This window comes from Lithobates pipiens, unplaced genomic scaffold, assembly GCF_037356315.1.
Source record: "Lithobates pipiens isolate NorthernLeopardFrog02 unplaced genomic scaffold, aLitPip1_a1.2 Scaffold_18, whole genome shotgun sequence".
Taxonomy (NCBI): domain Eukaryota; kingdom Metazoa; phylum Chordata; class Amphibia; order Anura; family Ranidae; genus Lithobates; species Lithobates pipiens.
The window spans coordinates 629,208,464-629,225,152 of NW_027507758.1; the positions used below are offsets into that span (position 1 = coordinate 629,208,464).

Consider the following 16,689-nt stretch of genomic DNA (forward strand, 5'->3'; position numbering starts at 1 on the left):
TTAAATGACTTTTTTCCTTTAGAAATGTTATTTCGTGCAGGGATTGTTCTAAACACGGGAAACATGCGCCACTTTACAGGCATATTATAGATACCCCCCCCCCCCCCCCCGGTACGAAATTTAACCGAATATTACACTTTTATTGCCTCACTTTAAGCATCATTAAAATCACTGCTCCTGAAAATACTGCAGTTTTTAAAACTTTGTTTTGCATTGATACATGTCCCCTGGGGCAGGACCTGGGTCCCCAAACACTTTTTATGATAATACCATGTGTATAAGCCTTTAAAATTAGCACTTTTGATTTCTCCCATATACTTTTAAAGGGTGTTCCGTGGCTTTTGAGTTTTCCACGAACACCCCAAATTGCTTTCTGTTCGACTCGAACATCAGGCTCATCCCTAATATTTAGTAAGAGGCTTACTGAGTTTTTTTAAGTTGTAATTTTTTATCACAATTTTATGGAAAATGAAGAAAAAAATATTATTTTTTACATTCTTCTTTTTACACACTGTCACCAGAGCAGTTCAGCATAATATGACTGGTGTGGTGGTGATCAGGGATACGGACTGGTAGCAGTATGTAACAAAATAGATTAAAACAAATTAAAATGATAATACTTTATTTTCAAATTTTATCTTTTATTTTTTTCTTACATTTTTTTTTTTTTTACATAGTGACGCATTCAGTGTTAACATATTGACCCTTTACTACTCTGGAGAGATGATCAGGATTTTTTCTTTGTTGATGATCATTGTTATAAGCAATCATTTTTATGAATGACAATGTGATAGCAGTGATTGGCCACAGCTCTCACATGGTAAAGATGTGATAGGCCCTGTCTGTACCATGTGATCACTGATCAATCACAGAGATCATCATAATAGTACACGAATGGCTATGAATGAAAGCCATTCATTGTGTACAACTGTCATGTGATCACTGTGATTGGTCACAGAGATCACATAGTACTGGGACCAGCCCGGTACAATGATCTGTCATTTAGTGGAGCTGCAGCATGGCTACTAGACTTGGAGGACTTTGTATGATGTCCACCCAGGATGGGAGAGCTCCCACTTGTCCATCATGCTGCTATCGGTTTGACGAGAAGCAGCTAATTCCAAGCTAAATCCAACTGGAGACCTGGGGATACTGTACATGTTATATATGTAGTCTCGGTGGTCCCTGTGGAAATCCATGTGTGGACATTTCTACCTATGATAAATGATAGGCTAAATCCACCTTGACGTCACACCAGGATGCTGAACGAACCTTGTATTGGTTGGAGATAGGAGACACAGCTTGGCTAGCAGAGTGCTTATCTTCTAAAAAAAAAACGGCTACAAAACTCTTCGTTTCAGGTGATAAGGACTGATGTTTTCATAAGCCCTTACGAGCTATACAAGGCGGATCCCCAACTATACAGGATCATACGTGCTGATAAAAACAATCAACTTCGGAAAACATACGTCCGACATACGGTCGGTTTGTGTATGCGGCACATTGAGTGAACTCGGCTATAGGTTGGATTATAGTACCCACGATACACCTGCAAAGTGAACGGTGAAGGGCTGGACATTCGGTCTTTGCTTTAACGGAGAACCTGGCAACGGTGCTCAGCAGAGCCGTGGTAACGTACATCCACCTGTATACTTTTGAATTAGCCGAACGAATATTGGGATTAGCTGAACGAATATTGGGATACTGCGGGGCTTATAAACATAACTGCAATGAATAACCTTGCTGGGCAGTAACATATTTACCCTGAATGATTCCGGTCTTAGTTTATCTAGAAGAGTTGATATCTGTATGGACAAATATTTTCCTGAAACAAAGTAACTTGGTTTAAGAGAAAAAAAAGAGAAAAACGTATTTATAACAAATTTGTTTACAATAACATTGGTGCACGGACTAGCACCTTATATTTATTCATCAACGAACACTCTGCTATAAAATTAGGTAGAAACCAGGCTGTTGGTTATAACCATGGATTATATGGTCTTCTCCCCAAAACTTGCTGTTGACTGCTAATTAAATGTTTAAAGAAACCGGAGAATTCCTCCTTGATTAATTACGGCAGCCAACAGTAATCGGTCCGGACCAGCGTCAGTCTCTATGTTTGTTTGTATGTGTTATTTATGTATGTCCTGTTGGTAGTTCATCTTTTCTATATATGTACTGTCTATTTAACCACTTGCCAACCAGCGCACGACGATGTACGTCGACAGAATGGCACGGGCAGGCAAATGGGCGTACACGTACGTCCCTTTAAATTTGCCGCCCTGCCATCGGGAGCGCTCCGCCGCCGGCGCGCTCCCGCACTGGTCGGGACCCCCGTGAGTCCGGTCGCGGGACCCGCGGACTCGATCGCCGCGGGCATCCCCGCGATCATCTCACGGAGCGGCCGAATGGAGAAGTGCCGTTGTAAACAACATTTCTCCATTCTGCCTAGCAACTAGTGACGCTGATCTCTGCTCCATGTGATTGGAGCAGAGATCAGTGTTCACTAAATGAAAGCCCAACCCCCCCACAGTTAGTAACACACCTCTAGGAACACTTAACCCCTACACTGCCACCCACTGGTTAACCCCTTCACTGCCAATGTCATTTACACAGGAATCACTGCATTTATATGTATAAATGACAATGGTCCCAAAAATGTGTCAAAAATGTCCGATGGGTCCCCCACAATGTCGCAGTCACAATAAAAATCGCTGATCGCCGCCATTACTAGTAAAAAAAAAATAATAAAAAATTATTAATAAAAATGCTATAAAACTATCCCTATTTTGTAAACGCTATAACTTTTGCGCAAACCAATCAATGATCGCTTATTGCGATTTTTTTTACCAAAAATATGTAGAAGAATACGCATCGGCCTAAACTGAGGGAAAAAAATGTTTTTTTATATATTTTTGGGGGATATTTATTATAACAAAAAGTAAAAAAGAATGCGTTTTTTTCAAAATTGTCGCTCTATTTTTGTTTATAGTGCAAAAAATAAAAACCGCAGGGGTGATCAAATACCACCAAAAGAAAGCTCTATTTGTGGGGAAAAAAGGACGTCAATTTTGTTTGGGAGCCACGTCGCACGACCGCGCAATTGTCAGTTAAAGCGACGCAGTGCCGAATCGCAAAAAGTGGTCTGGTCTTTGACCAGCAAATTGGTCCGGTCTGAAAGTGGTGGTTAAATATGGGTATTCCTTATGAATTGCCTTCTGGGTTTTTTAATAATTTAATTATGGTGAATATTGTAATTCAATACATAAAAATAAAAATATAATTATTTTGCATTAACTTTATCCAGAGATTTTTTTGGAGCCCAAAAGTAACCTCTTCTGCAGTTTGAGTCTTTTTCAAACTGTGCTTTTTCTTTTCTCTAAATCCACCTTGAGACTTTCCCTACACCTGGAGTGTTCTGAGTTCTTGGATAACTCCCACTGGGCTGGTTCCGAGAGAGAGAGTAAACCCTTAATGCACCCAACTAAACCACATTCTACACCCTGCCAGAGATGACAGCGCCACCTATGGTTAGGCAGAACACCATGCAGTCCAGTCAGACTGGTGATGAGGTCAAAATTTTGAGTAATTAAACCCAAAACCAAACTGTAGTTCAAGGGTAAAGTTAAATGACAAAACACATAGTGCATAGTCTCAGCAGATCTCCTGCAGCCTACTAACACCCATTTACCCATTAGAGAATAAAATGGAGGTAGTTCCAATGTTTTATGTCACACTATATTAGTGAAATGTTTTAGGAAAGACAAAATGTCAGTAAAAAACTCAGTAAAGATCATTTTGGGGCCAAAGACACAATCCATCCCCCAATTCATAGATTCCTAGAGAAGAGTTTGTTGTGAAAGTGACGTTGTGTACAAGTCAATGTAACCCCCGACACTTCCAGCTGAGAACAATGAAGGAGTTTACTATTCAAATTCTCAACAACTAGTTTTCCCACTCGCTATTTCCCCAGCTGGCAAAAACAATACTTCTTATAAAGTGTCAGCTTCTTGCATCATCCAGCACCAGGAGATGGGGACAAATACAATGATTCATCCCCTTATATCAATAAATCCCGTCGTCTTATCATCAAAGATGTGAAAACCTCTGTGATAAATCATCAACGCATTTCACCTCATCAGTATCCAGTGATAAACCATAAAGTGACATCAAAGTCCATACAACGTCTACTTTATACTTCAATAAATGATATCACCACCAATAAATGTCTTCAAAACCTCCAGAGCTTCTTCCTCCAAATCTCAGTCTATGCTCCCGCAAACTGTGTGTATTGGACTACAAAACACCTCCTTCCCCAAACACCAATCCCGTGCTCTCTTGGTGCTCATACTCAGATTGTGCTCCCATCAGACCTCCACCACCCTCTTAATAAGTGGCTCCACAATAGCTTTGGAGGAACCCTGGCTGAGAAAGGCTGGAGTAGGCAGTCATATATTTCTATCCTCCTTGGTGGGAGTGGAAATGACCCATCTATAAGGATATACAGTACATACACACACAGCACAAGGCCGTGTTCACACTATGAGATGTTTCTCAGGACTGCAGTTCCTCTGATCTCCACAAGATGGTGATCTCACTTCAACCCAGACAGGAAGTCTCTATGGAAGACACAAAGTCTCTATGGAAGACAGGAAGTGATGTCAGGTTCAGACAGGAAGTTCCGGGTGAGAGGTGAGTTGGGTGGATGTAAGGAGAAGACGTTACTGGAAGTGGCAGCAGAGGAGGTAATAAGATCTTATTTTCTATTTACACCCAGTAACCCCCGTCATGTCCGTCCTCTTCCTCCATAGTCACTGTGATGTCTTTTATCTCCAGCAGATGATGATACACACATATATGGTGTGGGAGGCTAAATTAACCCCTTCAGGGGGATCAGTTGATGATGAATAGTGATGGGCTCGGGTGTGTTGGAAATCCCACATTCCTGATCCCACCAGGAAGCTGACACTGCACATCGCTAATCACAGACAGTGAGACATTTCCTGGTCCTCAGCTATACAGGTCAGGAAATGTCTTATATCTTCCTTCCAGATCCGGCCATACATGGTTCAGTTTTATCGTTCATCCAGCGGGATGAGAGGAAAAAACGGAAGTGATTCCCCCATCCACACATTGGAGGGGGATGGGGAATCCTCCCCGCTGCACTATTGTATTCTGACAATGGGGGGCGCTCCTCTGCTCTCAGAATACACAGATCAGTAATGAAGCTATCAGCTGCAGCCACTGATGGAGTGACTTTTTTCCGGCAGTGACCACACATGGATGGAAATGTGACCGATCCCTGCTGAACCAGCTGAATTTCCATGTCTCTATGGTCACCATAAGTCAGGGCTCAACAAATCCCATGTCACCATGGTGACTAGAAATGGTGTCCTGGCAACCAGGACTCTTGTCAGCCCATTCTCACTGTTGGTCTGAATAATGTTTCTGCCTGAATCCCGGACACATTATTCAGACAGGAATGTGGTTCGGAGCGGGGCCAGGTGGGAGGGTGAGGGGAGGAGGAGGAGGAGATGATGGCACCCAACCTGTGAAGTCGGGTGGACTGGGCAGGAAAGCGGCATGAGAGGACTCATCTCACTGAGCTCCCGCTGCCGATCTTTCTCTTTTCCGTGGCCGCATTACTGTCACCATCGGCTCCTGCTTCCACCCACAGCTGCCTGTGTCCCTGCAGAGCCCTCCGGCAGAACAGAGAGGAAGGAGCGGGACCGAATCTCCAACATGGTGCCACCTCGGCACTGCCACAAAGATCCCCACAAGGTGCTGAGAAACAGGACTACAGAGTCCTTACAGGAGGAACCAGGACAAGCCTGCAAAGCAGCCAGCTGAGAGACCAGCCAGGGAGGGACATGCTGCTTTATGTACACAAGATGTCCTCTTCATCCACTCTGCTCTCACACACTGCTGAGGGAGATGTACAGCACATGCAGGGGGACACAGGGGGAGGGGAGTTTTGGATTACTGTTCTGCACCCTGTACCCCATGTCCTGCATTTTGCACCCTGCACCCCATGTCCTGTGTTCTGCACCCTGCAACACATGTCCTGCTTTCTGTACTCCATGTTTTGCACCCCAAACCTCATATACTGCACCCCATGTCCAGCACCCTTCTTCCATACCCTGTATCCCATGTGCAGTGACCTACACCCTTCTCCGGTACCCTGTACTGCATGTCCTGTCTTCTGCACACTATTACATGCATCAATCTCCTGCACCCCTTGTCTTACGTTCTGCACCTCACAGATTCCTCACAAATTACTTACCCGGCCCCGGCACTGACAACCCACACTGCCCTAAAAAAAACTGTCTCCTAACTTTTTCAGCTGGTTCCAAGATTCAAAGCAGATTTATCAAGTCCTACCTTAAGTGACTTTCTCCCCTCTCCCTCATCTCCTTCATTATGTAAGTCATGCTGCGATAATTTCCCATTGGCTGAGAAATATTCTCATTTGTCTCTGAGCTCCTTCTTGCTATTCTTCGTGCTCATCTGTTGCTTGTCCTGACCTTTATCCTGATTCCTGGATCTCCTCCTCATCTCTCCTCCATATCCTCTTACACAGCTTTTCTCCACATCTGCAGTGACCCTGGGGGGTGAAAACTTGGCACCAGCACTCAGCAAAATCCATCCACACCATTAGGAGCTCTGGAGAAAATTGCTATTTACACTCCGTTGCTCCGCACGTCACCTGATCACATGAGAGCTTACTTTCACAGATTCCTGACAGATTTCTGTATGGTAAAGGTCAAAGTTAACCCTTCAGTTTAGGAAAGGTAGGACGCAGGAACAATGATTTGGTTTGCATGGGAGCCTCATATAGAGGACCCCTCAAATCTCCCCATCCAAATGTCTCTCCATCCAGAATCTATATTTCCTATGACATCACACTGACCTCACAGCTCCTCCTCCCAATGCCCCTCCATCCAGAGTCTATATGTCCTATGACATCACACTGACCTCACAGCTCCTCCTCCCAATGTCCCTCCATCTGACGTTTTCTTCTGATGCTCTTAGGATGTGGGTGGACCCTTGGCATCCTCAATAGAAAAGTGAGACCGTTGGTCCTGCATTGTATGTATTGATGTCAGAATACCTGCAACAAGCTTTTAACCTACGGAGTGTGGGGGTTCTTTATGGGTAAATTATAAATGATACATCAGCCTTAGGTGGGGCTTTAATAAATTGGGGACCTGAATGTTGAGGAGGATTCTCAGACTATCAATTCATTTTACCTTTTGTTTTTAGAATTAGAATTTTCCTCCTGTGAAGTCTGGAGATCATATGACCATCACATTGCCTCCACCTCCCTCCCTGATACAATAGAGAATTAAAAAGAAGATTCTAGAAGTCACCAGAGAGATGATGGAGGAGAGGTGAGCGGTGCTGGTATTTCTGGGACATTCTCCAGTAACAGACAAGGGATGTGTCTGGATGGTGACTGTATCATTGTGTGTGTCAGGTTCCTATAAGGTTTTCAGGATGTCACTGTCTATTTCTCCATGGAGGAGTGGGAGTATTTAGAAGGACACACGGATCTCTACAAGGACGTCACGATGGACAATCAGCCGCCCCTCACATCACTGGGTAAGAGGAGACTTTATTGTAAAGGAGAGAGCAGTACGGAGGGTCCACCTACATCCCCCATCATCTGATAAACACATAGAAACAATGTATTCAGTCAGTGTGTGTGTTTCCTACAGATGGATCCAGTAATGGGAACCCACCAGAGAGATGTCCCCGTCCTCTGTATTCCCAGGATTCCACACAGGAAGATTACACCATCCCTCACCATCATCAGGTAGATGAGGAACCATAACTTGTGATTATTTTTAAACAATTATGTTTGTTACATCGAATGTTTTACTATATATTCAGAGTGGAAATAATGATAATATTGAAGTTAAAGAAGAATATAAAGAGGAGGATGAGGAGTATGGAGTGATGGAGGAGTTTTCAGAAGGACACAAGGATATGATGGAGCCACCTAATACCAGGAACCCACCAGAGAGAAGTTCCCACCTTCTGTATTCCCGGAATTCCACACAGGAAGGTCACCCCATCCCTCACCATCATCAGGTAAATGAGTGACAATTATTTGCAGTTCCGATTTATACACAACATGTTTGTTACAATTTAATGTTTTATTATATCTTTCAGAGTGGAAACCTCGGGAATTATAATATTGTTGTTAAAGAAGAGTATAAAGTGGAGGATGAGGAGTATGGAGTGATGGAGACATTTTCAGAAGGACACAAGGATATGATGGAGACCCCTAATACCAGGAACCCACCAGAGAGACGTCCCTGTCCTCTGTATTCCCAGGATTCCACACAGGAAGATCACACCATCTCTCACCATCATCAGGTAGATGAGGAACAATGACTGATAATATCCTTAGGATCTGTACATTGTCTGCATTGTTACCATTGATGTCATTTTTATTATATATTCAGAGTGGAAACCCGAGAGATTCTAAAGTTGAGGTGAAAGAAGAGGAGACTTATGTGAGCAATGATCAGCAGTCTATGGAGGAGGATGGAATAATGAGGCTAATTCTAGGGGACGGCATTCTTACAGAGATCAGCACAGGTGGGCCATTAACACTAAATATGTTCCTTCACCCATACTGCTCACTGATTGTTCGAGAGTAGGTCAAGGACTGAGTGATAGCCTGTAATCCCCTGGTCACTTCTGTGAGCTGTGTTCCACGTCCTGTATGCCTAAATTTCTCTCAGATAATCTTCCTTCTCTGTGCTGCAGACACAATTTATGTATCTAGACTGGATTTATGGAGATTCTGGGTTTCAGCTGGCAGAAAACTGTTCATTTTCAGCATAGGAGCTACTAGACCTAGACACCTGGAGTATGTGTTTTGGGTCTTCTGCCCCATACCCAGGTATGGCAAGATCTCTGACAGAACAATTCTCCCAGGATTACTTGCTCTGTTGTCTGCTGGCTGTGTCGGGTGGAGGGATATGTCTTTATAGTCTCAGACCCAAGTCACTGAGTGCAGTCTCAGGAGATGGGAGGCAGCTGTGTGAGATGTCTCCAGTAAACACTTAATCTTCCACTGATCACTGAATACCAATATTATGAGTCCTGACCCTTACACTATATACTCTATGGTGTACATTACATCATTCTGATACTGTAAAATCCTAACTGTTGTATCCTACATAATAAGTTGTACATTGCATAGGCCTTACCTGTTTTGCACCCATTTCCTACCAGCTGGACATTTTATATCTGATGATCTGATTGAAGCACAGAGTTTTACATGTTGGTAATAATGAGATAACATCCTCAAACTTTTGAACTTTCTTTTAACAGAAAGTGATAATGAGGGTGGAGTCAATAACCCAATGATGGGGGTCTTCAGGGTCAGTCCAGTCTTCATCTTGGTTGTTCTCCCCCCATCCTCACTCTCTGACCTCTGTTGGGGCTCAGCCCCACTGTTATTCATGACTAAATCATGGACTAAATAAGGAAGTGCAGGACTTCTTGTGTTGGGAAGATGGCAATGAGTGATACAGGGGGTGGGGACACTCGTCCTATAATCCCCTCATTACTGTCACCCCTATAAAAGACAGTTGTTTCCTCACTCTCTGACTAAGGTCCATGAATAAAGAAATGCGTGAGGAGCAATGTCTCATGGGACATGTACTGCTTACTATAGGGGAACTCTATACTATACTTTGTGGTTTCCTATAGGGGAACTCTATACTATAGTTTGCGGCTTCCTATAGGGGAACTTTATCCAGAAAAGGAAAATTAGGGCTGCTGTGTGCAAAACCATTACACAGAGCAGGTAAGTATGACAATTAAAAAAAAAAAAATCCAAACATGTACAATGACTTTAATGTCTCTGTGCAGGGAAGATCAGCATCTGACCCCAGAGAAGGTGGAGGCTGATAGACTGTAGGTGATAGAACGCATTACTATTACATAAAGTAAACGTTTACCAGTATTGTGTATTATATATAAAATTATTATATCCATGAAAAAAAAGTCTCAGCTTTCAGTATTACTTTAATATAAAAGTCCCCCCTCCAACCTCCATATATCTTCATGTGTGACTCCCAGGTAAAATCCCCATATATACTACTTCTGGGTATATTTATTATTATATATATGATATAAGATATATTACTTTCACTATTTCACAGTATAAATGAATCCCTTACAGTAGTGATTATCTGCTGTTTATGTACTATAAAGGACTATTTTTTTCCCAGTCATCTTCCAGGATGGCTTACAGAGAGAGAGGCTCCTCCCACCTAGTACAGGACACACATGATCCACATTATAAAAGACCACCCATAGGCCATGGCCCCTCAGTGTTATGTGTTTCCTCCGACCAGACAGGAACTTCAAGCAAGTTGTTTTTTATTTTGTCTGGCCTACATTCTAGGTAGCAGGGGCCTCCCAGAAGCCAGATCCCTCTAACAGGAGCAGTGCTTCTGGGGAGCTGGTTGGCTTGCATTATCCTGGGCCCCTCTGATAGGGACTCATGGATGTGTAAGAAGGGACCCCCTCTCATCTCCCTGTCAGTTGTACCTTCAGTGTAAGGTGCCTCCTTGGTGCAGGAGGATGTGTGCTAAGATGAGTCCATCCCTGGTGGTAGCATGCATACAGCAGGCTGGTCTCTCATAGCAGGGGGTAGCCTGCTTCTCATTCCCACCAATGTTGGAGCGTGGGGATCATGGTAAGCCTGTTTCCATGCTGGCATCCTCGTGTGGCCGAATCCATCTCGCCGGAGCGGGCAGATGCACAGGCAGGAAGTGATGCGGTTGCCAGAAGTCATGGGGCGGCCATCTTGGTACACCCACAGGGGAAACCTAACCTGTACCAAGGAGAGGAAGGCAGGCACGCTATCCACAGGGACAGCGCCAGATCCACAGCACCATCCCGGGTCCTCCATGCCAGTATAAATAAAGGGCACTGGCAGAAGATGGCACTGGGTTGCTTCCTGGATGGTGGACATGGAAGAGCAGGGGACTGCGGATGCAGGTCTGGAGGGGCCATCACTTGACTTCGGCCCTAAGGTAAGAAAAGGGGGGGCTAGGGCGCTCCTATCTTCTTTTCTTACCCTCCTGTGGTGGGGGCACAGAGGGATTATGTGGGCCTTTTTGTAGATGCATTGGTGTAACCTCCCTCTAGTTGAGGGTTGAGTCACATGAAGCACCACAGGTCCTGGTGGTGGGTGTTTGTGTTAAAAATTCTAAGGGAGGAATTTTTTGCTATCCAACTGGGTGTTTTCTTTCCATTCAGTTTGTACTTCAGTTGAAGTAACACTGGTTTGGTTTTGTCCTTTGGTTATTTCCAGGACAAAAATCGAGAGCCCAAAGCAAGCAAGACAGATGCTTCTAGAAAGAGATGCCCAGTCTGTACTAGAAAAATGCCCTGTGGTTGGAAAAAGGACATATGTCAAGATTGCATTGATAACCTGGTCAAGAAAGAAACAACCCTGCTATTCAAACATTTCATGGATTCAATGAAAAAGTAGATGAGGCAGACTCTAAAAATCATTTAAACTCCATGCACAATATTCTGGGGCAGATCCTGTCCCCAGCACATCCGGTACCAGCACTAGGACGATGCCGATAGCCTCTTCTATCAGGCAGGTGACTCCTGATCAGGGGATACCGGAGGAGCTGGAGGAAAGTTTTGAGTTGGCTTTGAATTTGAATGAAATGGAGTTTAATGAGGACAAGCCAAATAAAACCAAAAGATTCCTGTTTCCCTCAGAGAAGACAGATGAGTTATTAAAGGCCATATTGCATACCCTGGAGCCAGAAGATAAAGAACTGTCTGTGCATGACCTGTTATATGCAGGCCTCCAAGCAAGCAGGCCAGAACCTTTTTGGTTAAAGTGGTTGTAAACCCTCCCCCACAACTTTGTCCCATGTAAATCAGCATAAAAAACCCTAATGAACACTGCTTGTATATATCTCCTTACTTGCTTAGTATTGTTGTAATCCTTTTTGTTCTGTAGAATGAAGTCACTGAGCATGCCCAGATCTCCCCTGATTTACGGTACACTCTCTATGTGCTTATCTATCTGTTATCAGGACTTCCTATGGCACAACACTGAACTCTGCTAATCACTCAGAACTTCCTCCTACACACCATGTGACCTCACATACAGTCTAAATTTGGCCATTACTGCAGTCTTATCAGCTGAAGCTGATAAATGTGACAAAGGCAAACATTAGACATCGGCACAAGTAAATACTATGAAATAAACAAGTAAGCTATGAACAGGGAAGCAGGGTTGCCATAGAAACGTTGGATTGAGAAGGAGGCTTGGTTTACAGTACAGGAAGTGCTCAATGTAAGGGCGGAAAAACACTCCACTGTGGACTCAGAAAACAATACTTAAGATGGCGCTGCCTAACCCCTGGTAACAAGTTTTTTTAAAGTTTCTTTAAACAGTAAGTAATATGCGATTTGGGCTGGATTACAGTGGCTATAGTCTGATAATTACTTATTATAATGGACTAAATGAAAAGAAGCATCAGAGTGAGAGAGTTTACTTCCTCTTTAATGCTTCACTATAAGAAACAGTGTTGCAGGAGTGGAAAGTACCAGAGAAAAATAATCTTTCTCCCCAAAAACTTCAAAATGAGGTTTTCTTTCAAAGAAGAGGATACAAGTCTATGGGAGAAGTGTCCCAAGTTAGACACCTCCCTATCGAAGGTCTCAAAGGGAGCGGAACTCTCTTTTTAGGATACAGGCTCATTAAAAGAGACCATGGACAGGAAGGCTGAAGATTACTTGAAAACGGCATGGGAGGCCTGTTCAGCGAACTTTAAACCTGCTCTAGCCACTACCTGTGTAGCCCGTATTTTGGATTTGTGGTTAAAACAGCTCTGCTCACTTCTAGAGTAAGATACTCCAAAAGAAGAGATCTTGGAGGCTCTACCAACATTAAACAAGGCAGTGGCTTATATAGCGGGTTCTTCCACAGAATCTGTGAGATTTACGACCGGGGCTACAGCCTTAGTTAATGAGGCCAGGAGAGCTATCTGGTTAATATCCTGGGAAGAGGATACAGTCTAAAAAAGTAAGCTCTGTCTTCTTTCTTTTTCAGGCGAATTGTTGTTCTGGAAAGAGTTGGAGCCGGTACATGAAAGGCCAGCCGACGGGAAAGAAGCTTTTAGAGCTGTCAGGAACAGTAATAGATACTAATCTTAGCAGCAGGAAAGCCAATACTATATACAACAAGATATGGAAAAAGTTTGGTGTTTGGTGTACAATCAACAACAGAATCCCATGCCCTATGATACCGGTGGTTCTACAATTCCTCCAAGCAGGTGCAGACCTAGATCGAGCTTCCCGGAATCAGAAGAACCCCTAATCAAAACGTTTCCCACAGCTAAAAGTTGAAGAAGGCCTCCCAAATCTAGGAGGTTCCCCTCTTGGGACATATCTCAGGTACTACAGAGTCTTTGTAGGGAGCCATTTGAGCCACTGGAAGACTGCTCCATAAAACTTTTCACCTTAAAAACGCTCCTTTTAGTGGCACTTGTCTCCACTATGAGGGTCGGAGAAATTCAAGCCCTCTCAATGGCAGAACCATTTTGCATAATATCTCAGGACAAAATTATCCTTTCTCTTGACTCTCCTTTCCTGCCTAAAGTAATTTCCACCGATTGGAAGAAATAGTAATCCCGTCTTTTTGTGGTAATCCTAAAAATAAGGAGGCCAAGTTTAATAATCTAGACGTAAGAAGATGCGTGATTGCATATATGGAGTGCACCAAAGAGTGGAGATCCTCCACGAGTCTGTTCATACTGTTCGCCAGTCCCAACAAAGGTAAAACGCCATCAAAAAATACTATCGGCAGGTGGATGAAGTCGGCAATCATAGAAGCATACAAGACAGCATCTCTACCACCACCAACAGGAGTCAATGCTCGTTCCACAAGAGCCGTATCTACATCTTGGGCTGCAAGGGTCGGAGCTTTGCCACTCCAGATATACAAAGTGGCAACCTAGTCCAGCTTTCATATGTTTGTAAAGCACTATAGGCTGGATTTTCTTCCAGGACGGAGCCCCCCCCCCTCCCCCCTGTTTCATAGGAATAATTATGTAAAACTAAGGTGGCTGCACCAATGGAAGTGTTATTATTTTATTTGCGCCTTCAATTATTTGTTAACTGAGGGGCCATGGCCTATGGGAAGTCTTTTATAATGTGGTTCATGTGTTTCCTGCACTAGGTGAGAGGAGCCTTTTTCTCTGTAAGCCGTCCTGGAAAAGATCGTTAACAGGTAACCCTGTTTTTGTAACCCCATCATAACACGATTAAAAAAAAAACATGCTGCTGCTACTAAATGTCCTATGCTTGGCCATACACGGATCCATTTTTGGACGAGAATATTCACACAAATATTTGTATGAAAATTATTTGTACATTCGATGAATGGACGAGTGTAGTTCAAAAATTCCACTTTCTTTTAACATTCAATTATAAAATGGATGTAACTTCTGACCACAAACCACATACATGATGTGAAAATTTGTTCGATGGAGAGAAGTTTTCTGTTCTGCTCCTTTAAATTTTCCCATCACTGTGGTGGAAAATGAACGACGATTTGACCCACTAATGGTTAGAAAATTGGATGAATGTTTTTTTGAAAGAAAAATGAGTTTGTGTACAGCCAGCATAAGTGACATCAGGTGCAGGGAGCTTGTACCCACCTACCTGTCTATGACAAGGGAGTCTGTCATCCATCATATTATATTACACTCCTGTCTGATCATCTGCAAAACAGCGTTTTACCTCTTTTTTACATTTTAATAATGTTGATCTCTGATTCTGATATGCAGCAGATTCTCCCTCTAATAATACATCTATCTGTCTGTTATTCTCAGAGTGGATTAAATATCCAACTATATATCTGGATAGTTATATTTACCCCTGTATATAGATATTCAAGAATATTAACTCAATTATACACCAACCATTTTTTGAGGTTTTTATCCAATTAATTGATTAGTGGGTTTATTATTGTTTTGAATAATCAATTCTGAAAATCATCATTAGTTGCTGCCCTACAGAGGACCCATTTACTAGTTACCTTGAGGGGGGAATTGTAAGATCCTCAGAGACAAAGCTGTCTGATGTGGGCGGAGTCCTGGTTTAGGGGAACCAATCAGCTCATGTCTAGTAATAATCTTTTTATTTCTATTTTAGTAGATGGACGGGAGATGAGGAAAACCTCAGAGGATTGTCTCACTTTGTCTCCAGACTGTAAAGTAGAAGATGAGGACATCACACAGTATAGTCCAGGAGAAAACCCGACTACCTCAAATGTCCATCCGGCACCACACAGTGTAGATGGACCATCGTATTCCTCTTATCCTGAGGAACCTCAGACTGTGAGGAATGGTGCCGTCCTTCCAACAGAGAAGAGCTTTTCCTGTACTGAGTGCGGGAAGTGTTTCAGTTCTAAATACCATCTTAATGTGCATAAAAGATCTCACACAGGAGAGAAGCCGTATTCCTGTCCTGAGTGCGGGAAATATTTTTCAGTGAAGTCCGGTCTTTACACACATCAGAGGTCTCATACAGGGGAGAAGCCGTATTCTTGTCCTGAGTGTGGGAAATGTTTTTCACAGAAGTCCCATCTTTACACACATCAAAGATCTCACACAGGAGAGAAGCCGCATTCCTGTCCTGAGTGCGGGAAATGTTTTTCAGTGAAGTCCAGTCTTTATAAACATCAGAGATCTCACACAGGGGAGAAGCCGTATTCCTGTCCTGAGTGTGGGAAATGTTTTTCAGACAATTCCAGTTTTAACAGACATCAGAGATCTCACACGGGGGAAAAGCCATATTCCTGTCCTGAGTGCGGGAAATGTTTTTCAATTAAGTCCCATCTTTACATACATCAGAGATCTCACACTGGGAAGAAGCCGTATTCCTGTCCTGAGTGTGGGAAATGTTTTTCACGGAAGTCCAATCTTTACAAACATCAGAGATCTCACACAGGGCAGAAGCCATATCCCTGCCCTAAATGTGGGAATTTTTTTTCAACGAAGTCTACTCTTTACACACATCAGAAATCTCACACAGGTGAGAATCCGTATTCATGTCCTGAGTGCGGGAAATGTTGTTCACAGAAGTCCGATCTTAACACACATCAGAGATCTCACACAGGGGAGAAGCCATATTCCTGTGCTGAGTGTGGGAAATGTTTTTCACAGAAGTCCCATCTTTACACACATCAAAGATCTCACACAGGAGAGAAGCCGCATTCCTGTCCTGAGTGCGGGAAATGTTTTTCATTGAAGTCCAGTCTTTATAAACATCAGAGATCTCACACAGGGGAGAAGCCGTATTTCTGTCCTGAGTGTGGGAAATGTTTTTCAGACAATTCCAGTTTTAACAGACATCAGAGATCTCACACGGGGGAAAAGCCATTTTCCTGCCCTGAGTGCGGGAAATGTTTTTCAATAAAGTCCCATCTTTACACACATCAGAGATCTCACACAGGAGAGAAGCTGTATTCCTGTCCTGAGTGTGGGAAATGTTTTTCACGGAAGTCCAATCTTTACAAACATCAGAGATCTCACACAGGGCAGAAGCCATAACCCTGCCCTAAATGTGGGAATTTTTTTTTCAATGAAGTCTACTCTTTACACACATCAGAAATCTCCCACAGGT

The 16,689-nt window shown here is 43.2% G+C and overlaps 1 protein-coding gene across 1 annotated transcript in view; it reads left to right on the forward strand.

Moving 5' to 3' along the window:
- The window catches only part of LOC143986878 (uncharacterized), a 101,760-nt gene that overhangs the window by 71,215 nt on the left and 13,856 nt on the right, over positions 1 to 16,689 (forward strand). Inside the window, 6 exon segments of the mRNA XM_077485284.1 lie at positions 7,491 to 7,602; positions 7,719 to 7,816; positions 7,894 to 8,094; positions 8,176 to 8,382; positions 8,472 to 8,607; positions 15,217 to 16,629. Of these exon segments, the coding sequence (XP_077341410.1) occupies positions 7,491 to 7,602; positions 7,719 to 7,816; positions 7,894 to 8,094; positions 8,176 to 8,382; positions 8,472 to 8,607; positions 15,217 to 16,629 (2,167 nt within the window).